General features: G+C 38.3%; 1 protein-coding gene across 2 annotated transcripts in view; it reads right to left on the bottom strand.

The window, feature by feature from the left end:
- Window positions 1-15,225, bottom strand: part of EP300 (E1A binding protein p300) — a 68,042-nt gene that overhangs the window by 38,326 nt on the left and 14,491 nt on the right. For both annotated transcript variants that reach the window (XM_045834746.1, XM_045834745.1), the window contains exons 2-6: window positions 14,329-14,945; window positions 5,065-5,241; window positions 3,758-4,019; window positions 3,008-3,121; window positions 1,592-1,837 (exon numbers count right to left, since the gene is read on the bottom strand). In XM_045834746.1, coding sequence (XP_045690702.1) covers window positions 1,592-1,837; window positions 3,008-3,121; window positions 3,758-4,019; window positions 5,065-5,241; window positions 14,329-14,945 — 1,416 coding nt within the window. The remainder of the gene's footprint in view (window positions 1-1,591; window positions 1,838-3,007; window positions 3,122-3,757; window positions 4,020-5,064; window positions 5,242-14,328; window positions 14,946-15,225) is intronic.

Consider the following 15,225-nt stretch of genomic DNA (forward strand, 5'->3'; position numbering starts at 1 on the left):
TTTTGATTCTGAGGCTGGCACTCACTCCACTGAGCCACACCAGCCAGGGCCATTTTTTAAAAACTCGTAATACAATAATTATTTAACAACTTAGTACCACGTGTCATGAATAGTGTAACTTAAGTTAAAACAAGAACATTACATTTCTGGAATAGTGTGACCAATTTTGTTTCCTAACTTACAATCAAACAATAATGGACAGTAACTAAAGCCTACTGCAAACATTAATAGAAGGACGAAAATCAGATTTCACAGGAAAAAAGTATGGTGGATTATTCAGAATCAGACTATTTTCTAGTTAAAGAACTTCATCACCATGATCAATTTTAGAATAAAAGTCACAGCATTAAAAATATAAAAAGCCATGGACTTACCATCAGTAAGTGTTATCTAACTATTTAAACAAAATTGAACGTTCAATTGCCTAACAGAAGAGTGGTATCATAGAACAAAGCTCCTTTACTTTACCACAGACTTAGAGAAAAAATACACACACCCCCAATTGGGCTATTGCAACATTGTTTCACCGGTCTCTTCCCTCTCAGTCACATCACAGGAAGGTTAGGCAAACAAGTGCACCCAATAAACTGTTTCAAAAGGTATACACTATTTCTGCTGCCAGATATGCTGCATGGGGAAATCTATACTAACAACATCCACACTCCTTAATACACATTTCAAACCAAAAGAATACTTCAAGCCAAAACATAATTTCTTTGTACAGTTTAAAATAGCAAAAAAGCCCTGGATGGTGTGGTTCAGTGGACTGAGCGCCAGCCTGAGAAATGCAAGGTTGCCAGTCTGATTCCCAGTGAGGGCACATGCCTGGGTTGTGGGCCAGGTCCCCAGTTAGGGGTGTGTGAGAGGCAACCGATCAATGTTTCTCTCCCTCTCTTCCCCTTTCTCTAAAAGTAAATAATAAAACCTTAAAATAGTAAAGTAAAAACAAACAAAAACACAAAACCAAACCAACAGAACTGGAAACCTAAATGTACATCTGTTATAAATTTTTTAATATAATGAAGTACTATTAGAACTAAAAAGGTTATATTCAGTATGGAAAGTGATATATGGCCCTATTATGCTAAAGAAATAGTCTGTTATGACCCTGGCCAGGTAGCTCAGTTGGTTAGAGTGTTGTCCTGATATGCCAAGGTTGTGGGTTTCATCCCCGGTCAGGGCACATACAAGAATCCCTCAATGACTGCATAAATAAACAGAACAACAAATTGATGTCTCCCCCCCGCCCAAAAGCAATAAATAAAGAGAAATAGTCTGTTACAGAATAACACATGGGAGGGGGGAAAATAAGAAAACATGGGATCTCACTTCTAGAAATTAAAGTCACATATGTATAAAAGGATTTAAAAGGATATAAGCCAGTAGCAGTTGCCTCTGGTATATGGATTCCAAGGGGACTACAATCTTTTAAAAATTACTCCAAAAATTAATCATGTAACAAAAAAAATTAAAGGGGGGAGACAAAGACAGGTATATACGTACAGAGACTAAAATAATCTAAGCAGACAATCCTGTATTTTATATGGCATTTACAAACACAACCAGTATCACATCGGTCACACAAACTTACTAATGTTGCTCATAGACCGCATGCCTTGGGGAGACTGCCCGGACTGCTGATTCTGCTGGTTCTTTGCTTGTACCTGGGGCTGTGTTGGCATCTGATTTACTTGATAGGGCAGTCCGAGGGCTGCGTAGGCTCTTTCTATAGAGCTGGGGTCAATCTGACTAACAGTGCTTAAGCTGGGTGTAGACTGCTGACCAACTCCTAGAGAGCTAGTGTTTCCAAGTCCAACTGGTGCTCCAGTCAGAATTGCTACAGAAGACAAAAGAAACGGTATTACAACATAAAAGATGGTTAAAAAAAAAAAGACCAACACATTTAAATGAATTTTAAAAACCACAAAAATTACTGTTTTGTGAGACATCTCCATACATACATCTTTTTCCCCATTATTTCCCTGAAATAAATTTCTAGATACAAAACTGAATGGTGAAAGGGAATCACTGCCATGGAAAGTCTTTTGATCTAAAATACCCAAAAGCCTTTCTACAAGCTAAATCAATTTCCTTAGCAACAGTGTATTAGTGCCTCAGAGCCATACCGATGCCAACACTAGGTAACATTATTTCTGCCAGTATGCAGGGAGAGATGGTACTTCCCTTCTTAACTTTAACAGTGAACTTTTTGGCATTTCTTCCCTCTAATGAATTGTCTGTTTCCTAGTCTAAATTTTCTACTGGGCTATGTATGACTTCTTCATTATTTATCAAGTTAAAATGCTTTTCCACATGCTGTATATGTATTTCCAAATTTAACTTTCGATCCCAAGTGCTTAATGTGTAGTTTCTAGAGCAGAGATGGGATAGCTGCACTTAAATCTTCCTACTTTTTACTTGTCTTTTCTCTAAGAAAAGCTTCTTGTCATTTCAGACTTCTAAAAATAATTGCCATTTTTCTCTCTTCAAGTAATTTTGAGTTATCTAGATATTTAGTTTACAGGTATAGAGTAACAGCTTGTTCAATGTTAAAGCAATGATCTTTAAGTTTTCATGAATTTAAAAATGGAGCTTCAATTCATCTATCATTTTATAAAGAATGATTAAGTTTCTGCATGTTATTTTAGGTAATAAGCAGTTTAATTCTAACCTCATTAATATGAAATTAATGAGAAGTGATAACTGGGCAGTTACAGGAACTTCACAAAATCAAATTCTTTAAATCCTACCGACTTGCACTGGGTAGAATCTAAGAATCCTTTAGCTATAAAAGCTTCAAAAGATTTAATCACTGCTCTGGCCAAGCAACTCAGTTGTTTAGACCATTGTCTCCATACGCTAAGGTTGTAGTTCAGTCCCCTGTCAGGGCACATACCACAATCAACCAATGAGTGCATAAATGAGTGGAACAACAAATAGATGCAACTGTCTGTCTCTCTTGAAAATCAAATCTAAAAAGTCATTTAAAAAAGACTTAATCACTTACACTGTTGATTTCTCTTATCCCCAGCATTTTTAAGGGGGAGACACACAGGACAATCATGCCTTGTACAGTTCTTCCAGTGTGAAATGATTTGTCGAGAAGACGCACAGTGTGCCACTAAAAAGAAAAAAAATTACTTTTTCGCCTCCAAATCAAGTTACATTTTAAAATTAATCTCAGCTAACTTACTGATCATATAACAAGTGCCGGAGATGTTAACATTTCATCTTTGTAACAGCACTACAGGGTAGCTATTGGTACTCATGTTTTATAGTTGAGGAAACAGGTAAAAGGTGGTAATTTGCACAAAGTGGTATAGTACCCAACGTGGGATTCAAACTCAAGCAGTCTGGCTCCAGAGCCCACATTTTTGCCACCAAGCTGTGCAGTCTACTTTATTCCATAAAAACAGATTTTTAACAACTCCACAAATACATGAACGGTATTAAGTCAGGTAATACTGTCTCAGTATTGGACTACATGATAGTTAGCAAACATTCAGTAATATTTAAAGTATGCTATGCTGGGGCAAATCAAACTTGGTGAGGATCATCACAAAAAGGAAGTGCTTTAAAACTTTCTTTTCCTACCGTATCCCTAACCAGTCACACACAAAATGATACTCAAAAGAACACCCTACACTACAGAGGAAGACATTATCAGTAAAGGAGTGTTAAACAGAGTTAATCATATTTTCTCTCCTCTGATATAAATATTAATTGCTGAGCACACAAACCCTTTGAGCTCACTCACCTTGGCAGGACTTGCCTGACTGGCAGTGTGTCATATGATTTAGGACGTTCTTCATCGTGCGACAGTGGGGAAGGTTGCACTGCCGCACTTCACCGTTAGCCTGCTCCCGGCGCTGGCACTTGTGCGCATGCAGGAGGAGGACAAGCTGCTGCTGGATGAGTTTGCGCTTCTCTGGGTCAGCAGTGTGGGCTCCAGAACCCATCCCTTGGGCCACTGGAGTCACAAGGCCTGACTGCTGGACCTGAGTGGCCTGCTGTTGGCCCTGAGGGGGAAACAATAAAGATACACATAATGTTAGGTGTCACAATCTTCTAACTCTTTAATCAATGTGAACCTAGACATTTTCCATTAAAACCTTTAAAGACAGTCTACTACAAGCCAGACTCCATTTTTGACACAGGAGATTCCCAAATAAATAAATGATACTCCTACCATTGAGAAATAAAATGTAAGAAAAAAAAGTACTTACATTATCAAAGATATAATAGAAAAATGTGTAATACAGAAAGAACAAAAGAAAAGAGAAGGACATGGTAAAATTCCAGTGGGGGCAGGGAAAAGCAAAGAATCTGTAGTAAAGAACATGTCGAAGAAAGGTTCTGAAGAACAAAGGAGCTTCTTGGGAAACGGGATCTTTTAGACGGGTGAAAATTAGCTTTTAGAAACTCTGGAAGAAGTTCCGTTTTTCCAATAAAACAGTAAACATTTCTGGGGACAGAGATGCCATGTTTTATTCATCTTTTTATATCCATTGCCTCACTTCCTAGAGTAGCTAATATAGGTATTCAATAAATACATGACACAAAGCAAAAAAACCAAGACATCTCAAAGAGAACTAATATTCCTATAGGACAATTTTTTACAACTAGAAATAGTTAGAAAAATAGCAAAGTTTAGAAATGCTGGAGATTTTTTCCACAACAAAAATTGCTGTTTAAAACAATGTGTAACTTTGAGAGAGAAGTTCCTTCTGTGCAGCAGCATCAGATTCAAATCAGTAGTTACGTTCATTAGGAATTGGAAAAAGGTTCCACTTTCCTATCCTACAGATATGCTCAGAAGCAGAAGCTGCATACTATAGCAGACCCCCAAAACTCTCCTTGTAGCAACTCCATTTGCTTCTATTTGGACCAACACTCTTACTGATCACTATCACAGGTGACAAAATACCTCATGAACTGGAAGGAGGGTATCAGCCTCCTTAATCACAGGGGCCATCCATTACATTGTAGTGTATAAAGTAGAAAGAATGAAAGTTTGTTAAAATGCCAATTTGAAGACAATACTGCAGACAGATTACTACCCACCATGCTGGGCATTCCTCCACCAGGAACTGCCTTTTTGTCCATTGCAAATGGAGATAAGCTATTTGGTAGAACAGACTTTGTCGGAATCTGGAGACCAAGGCCACTGGCTCCAATCTGTTGTCCAGAATTCTGAGTGTATGGTGAACCATAAGGATTAGGGTTGTTCATCATTCCCATCTAAGAATAAGAAACAGAAAATACTTACACCTTATTCGTCATATTAACAGAACATTATTCCTTTTCCACTTCTTAAATTATAAGGAAAATTTTAAATGAAATCCTCTGTATATATGAAAACTGTAGAGTGTGCTCATGAAAATACATGTTTAAGATTAAGATTTATGGACCTCCAGTACAGCAAATTTACAGAGCTATTTTCTGTAAATATTTGATATAAATGGGCTCTGGAAAAACTTACAAGCATCTTCATTTAGCTGTACCTGCTAAATAAGCAAGGTTTGCCATCCACCTCCACTTTTAATGCATTAAATGCTCTTTCATTTAATGTACAAACTATGTGGCTTAATGAATTCAACTAAGTTAACTAATTTAATCCTTAAATATATGAAGAGTTTGATGCGTCAAAGCATCTGAATGCTTATTCCAGGCATTTCATTTATATAAAAGGTAGAAACTGGTAGATTGGGGGTATAATCTTTTTAAAGATTTTGTTTATTTTCAGAGATAGGGGAAGGGAAGGAGAAAGAGAGGGAGTGAAACATCAGTGTGTGAGAGAAACATCAGTTGATTGCCTCTTGCATGCCCCCAACTGGGGACCTGGTCCACAACTGAGGCATGTGCCCTGACAGGGAATTGAACCGGCAAGCTCGTGGTTCACAGGCCAGCACTCAATCCACTGACCCATACCAGTCAGGAGGGATATATCCTTTTTTATTTAGTTATACGGTGGCACCATGATTTAAAATTTTTCTGAATCTGAATCCCTTACGCAGAGCATGTAGACTTCAGAGTCCTCACCATTTCTTCCTCTCTTAAACCTAGCTTCTATATTATGAAATTACCTGGTTGGCTCTTAAATTTGACTTTCTTTGCAACCTCTATGTACTTGAAAAAGAAGCCCCCTCCCCGCAGTGTGTATATAAGTCCACCTGGAGCCATCATACTGAATAATGATTAACTGAAACAGTATTAGTTATTTAAGAGCCAAATGTTTTGGTGATAACAATGATGCCAACAACTTACAGTTCTGTTCTTCCATATAAGATCCCACTGTAAGTCCATTATTGTCTACTAGAAACACACAGCAAGCACTGAATAGAAACTAAAGACACTACAGCAATTACCCAATTAAAAGGAGTCATACAAGATTTTAATCCTTCACAATTAGATCTAATTTTATCAAAGGGTCCTTCAAATTTTACCTCTACACACCTAACTCCAAATCCTTCCCATGTATCCATGGCCACTGTCACTGTCTTAATTCCAAGCCCCTCACTGCAGCCTATGTAGACTGTCCGACATGTTTTCTTGCCTTCTGTCCTCATTTACTCAATTCAAGGGAAAAACACACAGTGTACCAGAGTTTCATGGTGTGCATGAGCCTGACTACTTACTTCTCCATGGTACCCAATTTCCCATACCCAATAAAACTTGTAAATCTGAGAGCACCATACTTCTCAATCTCCGGTATTTGCCTTAAGCTTTTCCTTTTTGCTAAAACTAGACAGTGGTTTATCTTCCTTTTCTGACCCCTGAATGCTAACCTATAAAGAAAATAAGCCCTGGCCGGGTAGCTCAGTTGGTGAGAGCACTGTAACAAGTTTGGGGGTTCAATCCTCAGTGAAGGCATAAGCAAGAATCAACCTATGCATATGTAAATGAGTGGAATATCAAACTAATGTTTCTTTGTCCTTCTCTCTCTCAAAAACAAACAAACCTCCCCCAAAGACACAATAAAAATTTTTAAAGAGGAAATAAAATAGTCAAGTTCACAAAGAGGAAGTCCAATTTTCACTTTTTTCGTTTCTTATTCAGTTGGTACAAGTATAACTCAGAAGCAGCTACAGAGTCTACTCATCCTTTAAAATACATTTCAGAAGTTACCACCCGTGTGAGGCATCTGTTTATTGTCCTGAACAGCTAAAGAGCTCTCTTTCTACCCTGATACAAATGTTCATGCCTTTATTTATAATACAATTTAGGTAATGAAATAATCTGTTAAGACACTTGCTTTTATTCCCAGACCACACACAAAAAGGGAAAGAACCTTACCTAATTTATCTTTGTAGCACCCATCACCCTAAACCTGATTGACAAGAGCTTGTTAACTCAGGAAAACAGAAATTATAAAAGTCATAAAATAAACTGCATGAACCTCTATAAATAAAATTCAGTTCTTTAAATCGTATGTAAAAATCATATGTAAAGATATTACATATGATTTAATGTCTGTATGAATATCAAATTTATATGAATATGACATCTTTATCAGTTCAAAGGCTTGCCTATACAGAAAAGGCAAATTAATAAAGAAAAAAAAAATTAAAGTACATTCACATTTTCCAGATGACGCTGGAGACTAGGAGTTCAGGTAACTTGCCAAGTGCTCTAACCATGAAAGGAAATGGGACTGAGGGAAGTGGCACGGTTTGGGTGAAAGCATAAAAGAATTGGGCAGTCTAAATGAAAAGCATACAGAGTAAAAAACTTACTCATTCAGCCTCCAATAATTAGAATTTCCTAAGTATATCTGGCTAGTAAGATTGTAGGGACAATCAAATGTAGAAACAGCCTCCTATGCAAGTTGACTTCAAAAAAGATTTTATTTGTTTTTAGAGAGTGGAGCAGGGAAGGAGAGAGGGAGAGAATCATCAGTGTTTGGTCACCTCTAATATGTCCCCCACTGGGGACCCAGCCCACAACCCAGGCATGTGCCCTGACTGCGAACTGAACAAGCAACCTTTTGGTTCGAAGGTTGGCACTCAATCCACTGAGCTACACCTGCCAGGGCAAGTTCACATTTCTTTTAGTAGTTTTGAATGTGGCTGGCTGCAAGTGCTGCTGCTATGTGTGCCTTTAAAATACAAATATTTATATTAACAGACTTCTAACAATATGCACTCTTACACCTGGGGGAGTTATATTTCGCTGTTTCTCATTAGCATGGAAATTCGTGATAGACAGAAAATGAAAGCCATTCTATCACAGAACCTGCATGACAGGCCATAAAAGATCAACAGACAGTAAGTTATGATTTCAAGAGTCCATTATGAACATAAATAAATTGCTGAGATTTATAACCTGTCTTAATGTCTCTTGTTAATGAGCATTATGTCTTTATTCAAATACTACATCCCAAGAGAATCTGGTCCTTCAACATTTGTTCCCAAAGTCACTGCACTGTCTATCTATGCCAACTGAGTTTCAATCAGTTCCTGACATTGCTTGCTCCCTCGATCACAACACATTACCAAGTTCACTCTCTAGCAGACTGGCCTCAAATGGACTGCAGTAACTGCTTATCAGTTGGCAGTATTCATTCTCGACATTTCTCATCACTTGGACCAACTGACTCAGGGTTTGGTTTTACTGTGTCCCTCAAAGTTCAGCTGCCAGTGTTAGAAATTAAACTCCCCAATCCCTACCACTCCCTCACAAATACAATAAGGGAATATACTGTATTTTATTTCTGCCGTACTGTAATCATTTGATCTTGTCCTCTTCTCTGTAGATAACATGATCCCAGTTGTCCAACTACCCACCACCTACCTGGACCACAACAAAACAGATAACCACCTAAACTGATAAGGCAAAGGACCAGGATGCCACCTACAGTTCTAGGCAGCTGAAACAAAGAAGACCTACAGTGAATTATTTTTTCTTTCTTTTAAAAATAAATCTGGCTCTACAGGTTATTTCTAAGTTTCCAATATAGTAAAAGCAAAAACTGGGGAAACAAAGGAACATAAAAATACATGATAGTAACAACCACTGACAAAAAGGAGTGCCCAAAATATAAAGAATATAACAGTTTAGGAACATTTAATAGAGAAAAAAAATCCTTGTTCTTTTTAAAGATTTTATTTATTTTTAGAGAGGTGAAGGGAGGGAGAAAGAGGGAGAGAAACATCAATGTATGGTTGCCTCTTGCACGCCCCCTACTGGGGACTCTGGCCCACAAACCAGGCATATGCCCTGATTGGGAAACTTTTGGTTTGCAGGCAGGCAGGCAATCCACTGAGCCACACCAGCCAGGGTGAGACAAAAATCCTTTAGTAAGAGTTGTAGGCACTACAATAATACAAACAGTAACACAATACATGCAACTCCAAGATTCACCAAACAATAAAAACAAAATTAAATTACACTCAGACATTTCCTACTACCTACCAGATTCAATAAATGCCCACATTACATATCTAATTTAAATACTAGGTACTATGTTAAGCACCAGGGGTATGCTGATAAACAAGGAACACTAATCTCTCAGAACCGATATCAAACCCTAAACATTATTTTTCAGGCCTATTCCCATTATTCCTATGCCACTGCTTTAGTTTAGGCAGCCTCATCACCTCAGGAGGGACAGTTCCTCATAAATCGATACTGCACACCTAAAACCACATCCATTGATTGTAAATTTGGCCCAAAGACCCTCCTATTTAAAACCCAGCAGAGTATGCCCCCTCTTTCTCTCTTTCAATATGGACCCTTCCTCCCTGTCTTACACTTCATACCCCTCTCTAACTGGTCCTCCTATCTGCTTCACTCCTTGCCTATCCAAGGACACCCAAGTTCTAAAACAGAAATGCAATACACCAACCACTGCTCTTGCTTAAAAACTTTACAGGTTAAGTGCTCTTTAACATCACTGCCAAAGACCATCAAAAACTTATGTTAATTTTGAAAGAGCTCAAAAACTAACATCATTAGCTCCTACCCCCTCAACATTTTTTAAAAGAGAAAATGAATAACTGTACTTGAGCAACAATAGAGAGAGAGAGAGAGAGAGAGAGAGAGAGAGAGAGAGAGAAGAAAAAGAACAAGAACAAGAAGAACAACAAGAAGCAGCAGCAACAGCCCTGGCTGGTGTGGCTTAGTGGATTGAGTGCCAGCCTGCAAACAAAAGGCCACCAGTTTGATTCATGGTCAAGACACATGTCAGGGTTGCATGTTCAGTTCCCAGCTGGGGCACACGAAAGAGGCAAGTGACTAATGTTTCTCTCCCTCTCTTTCTCCCCCCCTTCCCCTTCTAAAACAAAAATTTAAAAAAAAATTTTTTTTAAGATTTTATTTTTATTTTTAGAGAGGGGGGGAGGGAGATAGAGAGGGAGAGAAACATCAATGTGCGGTTGCTGGGGGTCATGGCCTGCAACCCAGGCATGTGCCCTGACTGGTAATCGAACCTATGACACTTTGGTTTGCAGCCCGCGCTCAATCCACTGAGCTACACCAGCCAGGGCAAAAATAAAAGATTTTTAAAAAAGAGAAGAGGAAGGAAAAGGGGGATTATTCCTAAGGCCAATACTCATTTGAAAGTAGTTCAGTTTCTTTTTTTTTTTTAACATCAATTTCATCAGTCATAAAGCATATAGAATTTGGGTATGAATCCATCCAGGTGCCAAGTAACACATCTCTTCATAGCCTGTGAGGTAACTAGAGTCAGAGGAAAGGGGGGTAGTTGTTTTCTTTTCCCTCTAGATCTAGGACTACAGAACAATAAATAAAGATGCTCCAAGACTGTGTCTGTGAAAGGTCCAGGAAACATTTAAGGCAAAATTTTAGAAAACGCATAGATCCTGCTTTTATGGGCCCCAGCCTAGCAATGATCACACATAAGGTCCTAAGTCAGTCAGGTGATCGCAGCACCCCTAAACACCTTCTGTTTGTCTTCAGCTGTGTAGGTTTTATCAATACATGATTTATGTGCCACAGCGATGAAGGACTTGGACTTCTAATTCGGAAAACAAGAGTTCTCTACAACACCTCCCCACTGACTTTGTTTCCTTGCATGTATAATGGGAATAAAACTTTCCACTCATTGGATTGATTATCGGCATTGATGGTCCTAACATATATTAAATACCCACTCAGGAGATCCTTAAGTATTTGGAGACAAACATTAATTTAGGTACAATTATACTGCCTAACACTGTCATTTAGTAATAGTTTGAATCTTGTCATCTTAACCATAAGCTATTTCAGATTTATTTTGTATTGATTTCTACAAAAAACTAAAAATCTCCAGAATATTAATGAACATTTCTTGAATAAAAAGTCCTTAGTTCCAAAGAAAGTAAATCTTCCTTCAAATTTATAATGTGAACACAGTGAACCCTCTACTAGCAGCATCCCCACATCCGTCAGTCAGCTGCTGTTCACGGAGTGCACTGGTTTATCCGTAGCCACTAGGACTCTAAAGACTGTAGCATAGCCAGATGATAGAGTTTTTATTTCTTTCCTGCACCATAAAAATGTTTTGACATCATCACAAAATGGGAACCACAATAACATTAAGCACTTGCTGCTACTACTACTACCACTATACTAGTAAGTGCTCACCATATGCCACTCATAAAGAAATTAGCTTAACTCACTTAGTTCTCTCAACAATTCTATGAGGTAGGTTACACCTACTCTTTACTATCTGCATTCCACAGATGGGAAAACAGAGACACAGCAAGCAACTCGCCCAATGTAATACAGCTACTATATCAGTGGCTGACTCCACTGTCAACCCAGGCAGTGGTGCTCCATAGCCCACACCATTCGTTATGATACTTTTATTAATTAATTTAATTTCTTCTTTCATACGTAAAGGACAGCTATTCAAAATTTTTTTTTCAAAATTTATTTCTTTTGTCATCAGCATTTCTTAGGAGACAGATACAATTTCTTGTGAAATGATTTAACCAACAAGCCCTGCAAAATACAGCTACAGAGGAGGAGGATTGTGGTAGAGGCCAGATTCTAACCCAGGTAGGATGGTTTGAAATCTGTGCACTCATTTAAAACAAGCAAGTATTTTAATAATAAAGTTTTATACTGCCCTGGTTGGTGTGGTGTAGCTCAATGGATTGAACTTGGGCCTGAGAACCCAAGGATCACTGATTTGATTCCCAGTCAGGACACATGCCTGGGTTGCAGGCAAGGTCCCCAATAGGGGGCCCATGAGAGGCAACTGATGTTTCTCTCCTTCTCTTTCTCCCTTCCCTTCTCTCTAAAAATAAATGAACAAAATCTTTAAAAAAAAAGTTTTATACTTAAATACCCCCTTTCTGTGAAAATAAAGCTCTTTGGGACAAGGAATTCTGTTTTGTTCACTGTATACATCCAGTTCCAAACACTGTTGTTGCAAGAAATCTGTGACTTAGATCAGGCATTTTCCCAGTGAGCCTCAGCCTTACTTTATTATTTTTCCATAGCACCTACCTGGAATACTATAAATTTACATCTTATGTGAACACGAGAGAGTAAATCCAGGAATTATGTTTATTCACTGCCCTATCTTCAGCGCCCAAGTTAGGACTCGATAAATATTTGATCAGTCAGTGAAGATCTACTGTCTGTCATCCCTCTTTCCCCCAGTGAATGTAAACATCAGGAAGGCAGGGACTTTTTACAACTAAGTTCCTAAGAACTAAAAGAGGCGCCTAGTAAGTATTTTACCTCATTTTTTGGTTTTCACTCCAAATAGTTTTAAGTAGACCACATTAACACAGCAATACAAAAGTGCCAGAAAGGGAGAACGTACAGCATAGGCAGAGACGCCAAATAGGACCTTTCCCAAGTTCAATGTCAACACTCCTTTATTGTGTAGTACAGAAACTTTTAAGGGCTTCCATACATCCACATGTGATCCTAGTCCCCACACTCCTGATTTGTGCCTATCTACTAATTTCATCCTTGATCTCTTACCATTATGGTTCTCAGGAACAAAGAAGTTTTAATACCTGCTCAGATTATTCCTCTTAAGGAGAAAACTTGCTTTTGACAACATGTAAAAATCTTACCTATCTCAAATAACACCCTTCAAGCAAAGTAATTTCTTTCATTCAATAAATATTTACTAAGTACATGACAAGCAGTGGCATCTATAGTGTGATATCATTTTAAAAAACAGGAATATATAGGAAAAATATGACAGAATGAGCATCAAAAATGTGTTTAAAAATATACTTAGCATCTTCTAATTAATGAAACTTAAGAAAGCAGGCCTTGGAACACCTGGAATGTTAACTTAGGTTTCACAGTAAGCTACTGTATTTTGCCGTGTATAATGTGCACTTCCCCCCCAAATTTCTGAGGGAAAAATAAGGATGCACATTATATATTGGTACTACTAATTCCATATCTATATGTTTTAAATTCTTTTATTTATGCTAATGTGTGAAAAGTATAACTCTAGACAGAAGTTAACGATACCTGTATGTTCAAAAATAAATGCTAAAATTCCTCTATAATACCAAAACAACACAAGTTTCTAAATATAAATGAAAAGTTAAATTAATAAAACAAAGGACCCCCCCCCCACAAAAGTTTAGGCCAAAAATGCAGGTGAGGTGTGCGTTATACACAGCAAAATACAGTAATGCACCTTTATTTCCATCAACTAATAAGAGAAAACACTTTAAAAACCTTGTAATAATTAGGTACCTGTTAAAAACCAGGGCCATTCAAAGCAGAGGTAACAAATACAGTCTATCTGAGGAGAGTACAATGCCAGCTATCTCAAAGCTGTATTTTTAAAAAAGACTTTATTTATTTATTTATTTATTTACTTATTTATTGGAGAGAGGGGAAGGGAGGGAGAAAAGACAGGGAGAGAAACATTAATGTGTGGTTGCCTCTCATGTGTACCCCTCCCCGGGACCTGGCCAGGCATGTGCTCTGACAGGGAATCAAACCAGAGACCTTTTCGTTCACAGGCTGGCACTCAATCCACTGGGCCACACCAGCCAGGGCTCGAAACAGTACTTTATTAGAAGGCTAAAGTGGCCTTATAAGTAATATGGAAATTTTCTAATATTGTGCCAGAGAGAACAGGAATTAGCTGACAATCATCTGGAACAAACTGTGAAGGTATACACACAATACTACTGAGTTGTGTAAAATGTTTTACTTGAATTTAATGTAAGAGCTTCAAAAAAATCTGTGACAATACAGCCAATCCGTGGCATAAAATATGTGGATAATGCTACATAGTATAAGGATATTCAATATGAATAGCTGACATCAGCCCTCCCTGTAACAATGGAACACTCCAACATATACCAACAGTACACATACCAAAATCACACTTACCTTAAGAGGCTGGGGGCCTCTCAATCCTGCCTGTCCTCCCATTTGGGGAGAGCCCTGTTGCAGCGGCTCAGACATTAAGTTGCCAGCATTTCCCATGCCTGGGTTTGGATACTGCATATTAGGTCGCCCTCGGCCTGCTCCAATTGAACCGTTCATGACTTGATTAGGCATCATCCCCTGTCCATTGCCTGCAGTCAACATTCCAGGATTCATGCCAGCATTCATCCCTGTGTTCATCCCCATGGCAGGTTGATTCACTGGACTGTTCATCATACCTGTTGCAGATGGCGTGGGACCCTGATTTGGTCCGCTAGTGCCCATTCCCATGTTGGGGATTGGGCTTTTGACCATGCTGTTTATCAAACCTAATCCAGGACTGTTCTGTTGGGCCTGGCTGGCCATGCCTTGGCCTGGGCCACCAACCCCCATGTTTAGGTTAGGGGAACTACCAGACCGTAGCAATTCGGACAGTTGTTTATGTTTAGAAGCTGCATCTTGTACTATGCCAAGACTTGTCTGAAGCTGACTAATATCACCACCATTGGTTAGTCCCAAATCCGAAGAGTTGATTAATTCATCTGGTAAGTCATGCTCCAAGTCAAATAGAGAGCCAAAATCTAAAAGCAAGAGGAAAGATAATGGTTAAAGTTTGACAAAACCAAAATTAAAAGCTGCTTTCTATTTTGTTCTTGATAAACATTACATTTCTATACCTCACTCTATGGAACACTATCTATTTGTATTGCAGTTTTTCATGTTACACTAAAAACTTTTTGATATCTACACATTAAAAAATCAAAGAATGTTTGGTTATGCCAACAACTTTAAACAATTAATGAACTGTACCTAAAATAATGCCAAAGAAAAGAATTAAATCTTAGTATAACACCCATGAGT

The sequence above is a fragment of the Phyllostomus hastatus genome, unplaced genomic scaffold, assembly GCF_019186645.2.
Source record: "Phyllostomus hastatus isolate PE091 unplaced genomic scaffold, TTU_PhHast_1.1 phas_contig_198, whole genome shotgun sequence".
NCBI classification, from domain to species: Eukaryota; Metazoa; Chordata; class Mammalia; order Chiroptera; family Phyllostomidae; genus Phyllostomus; species Phyllostomus hastatus.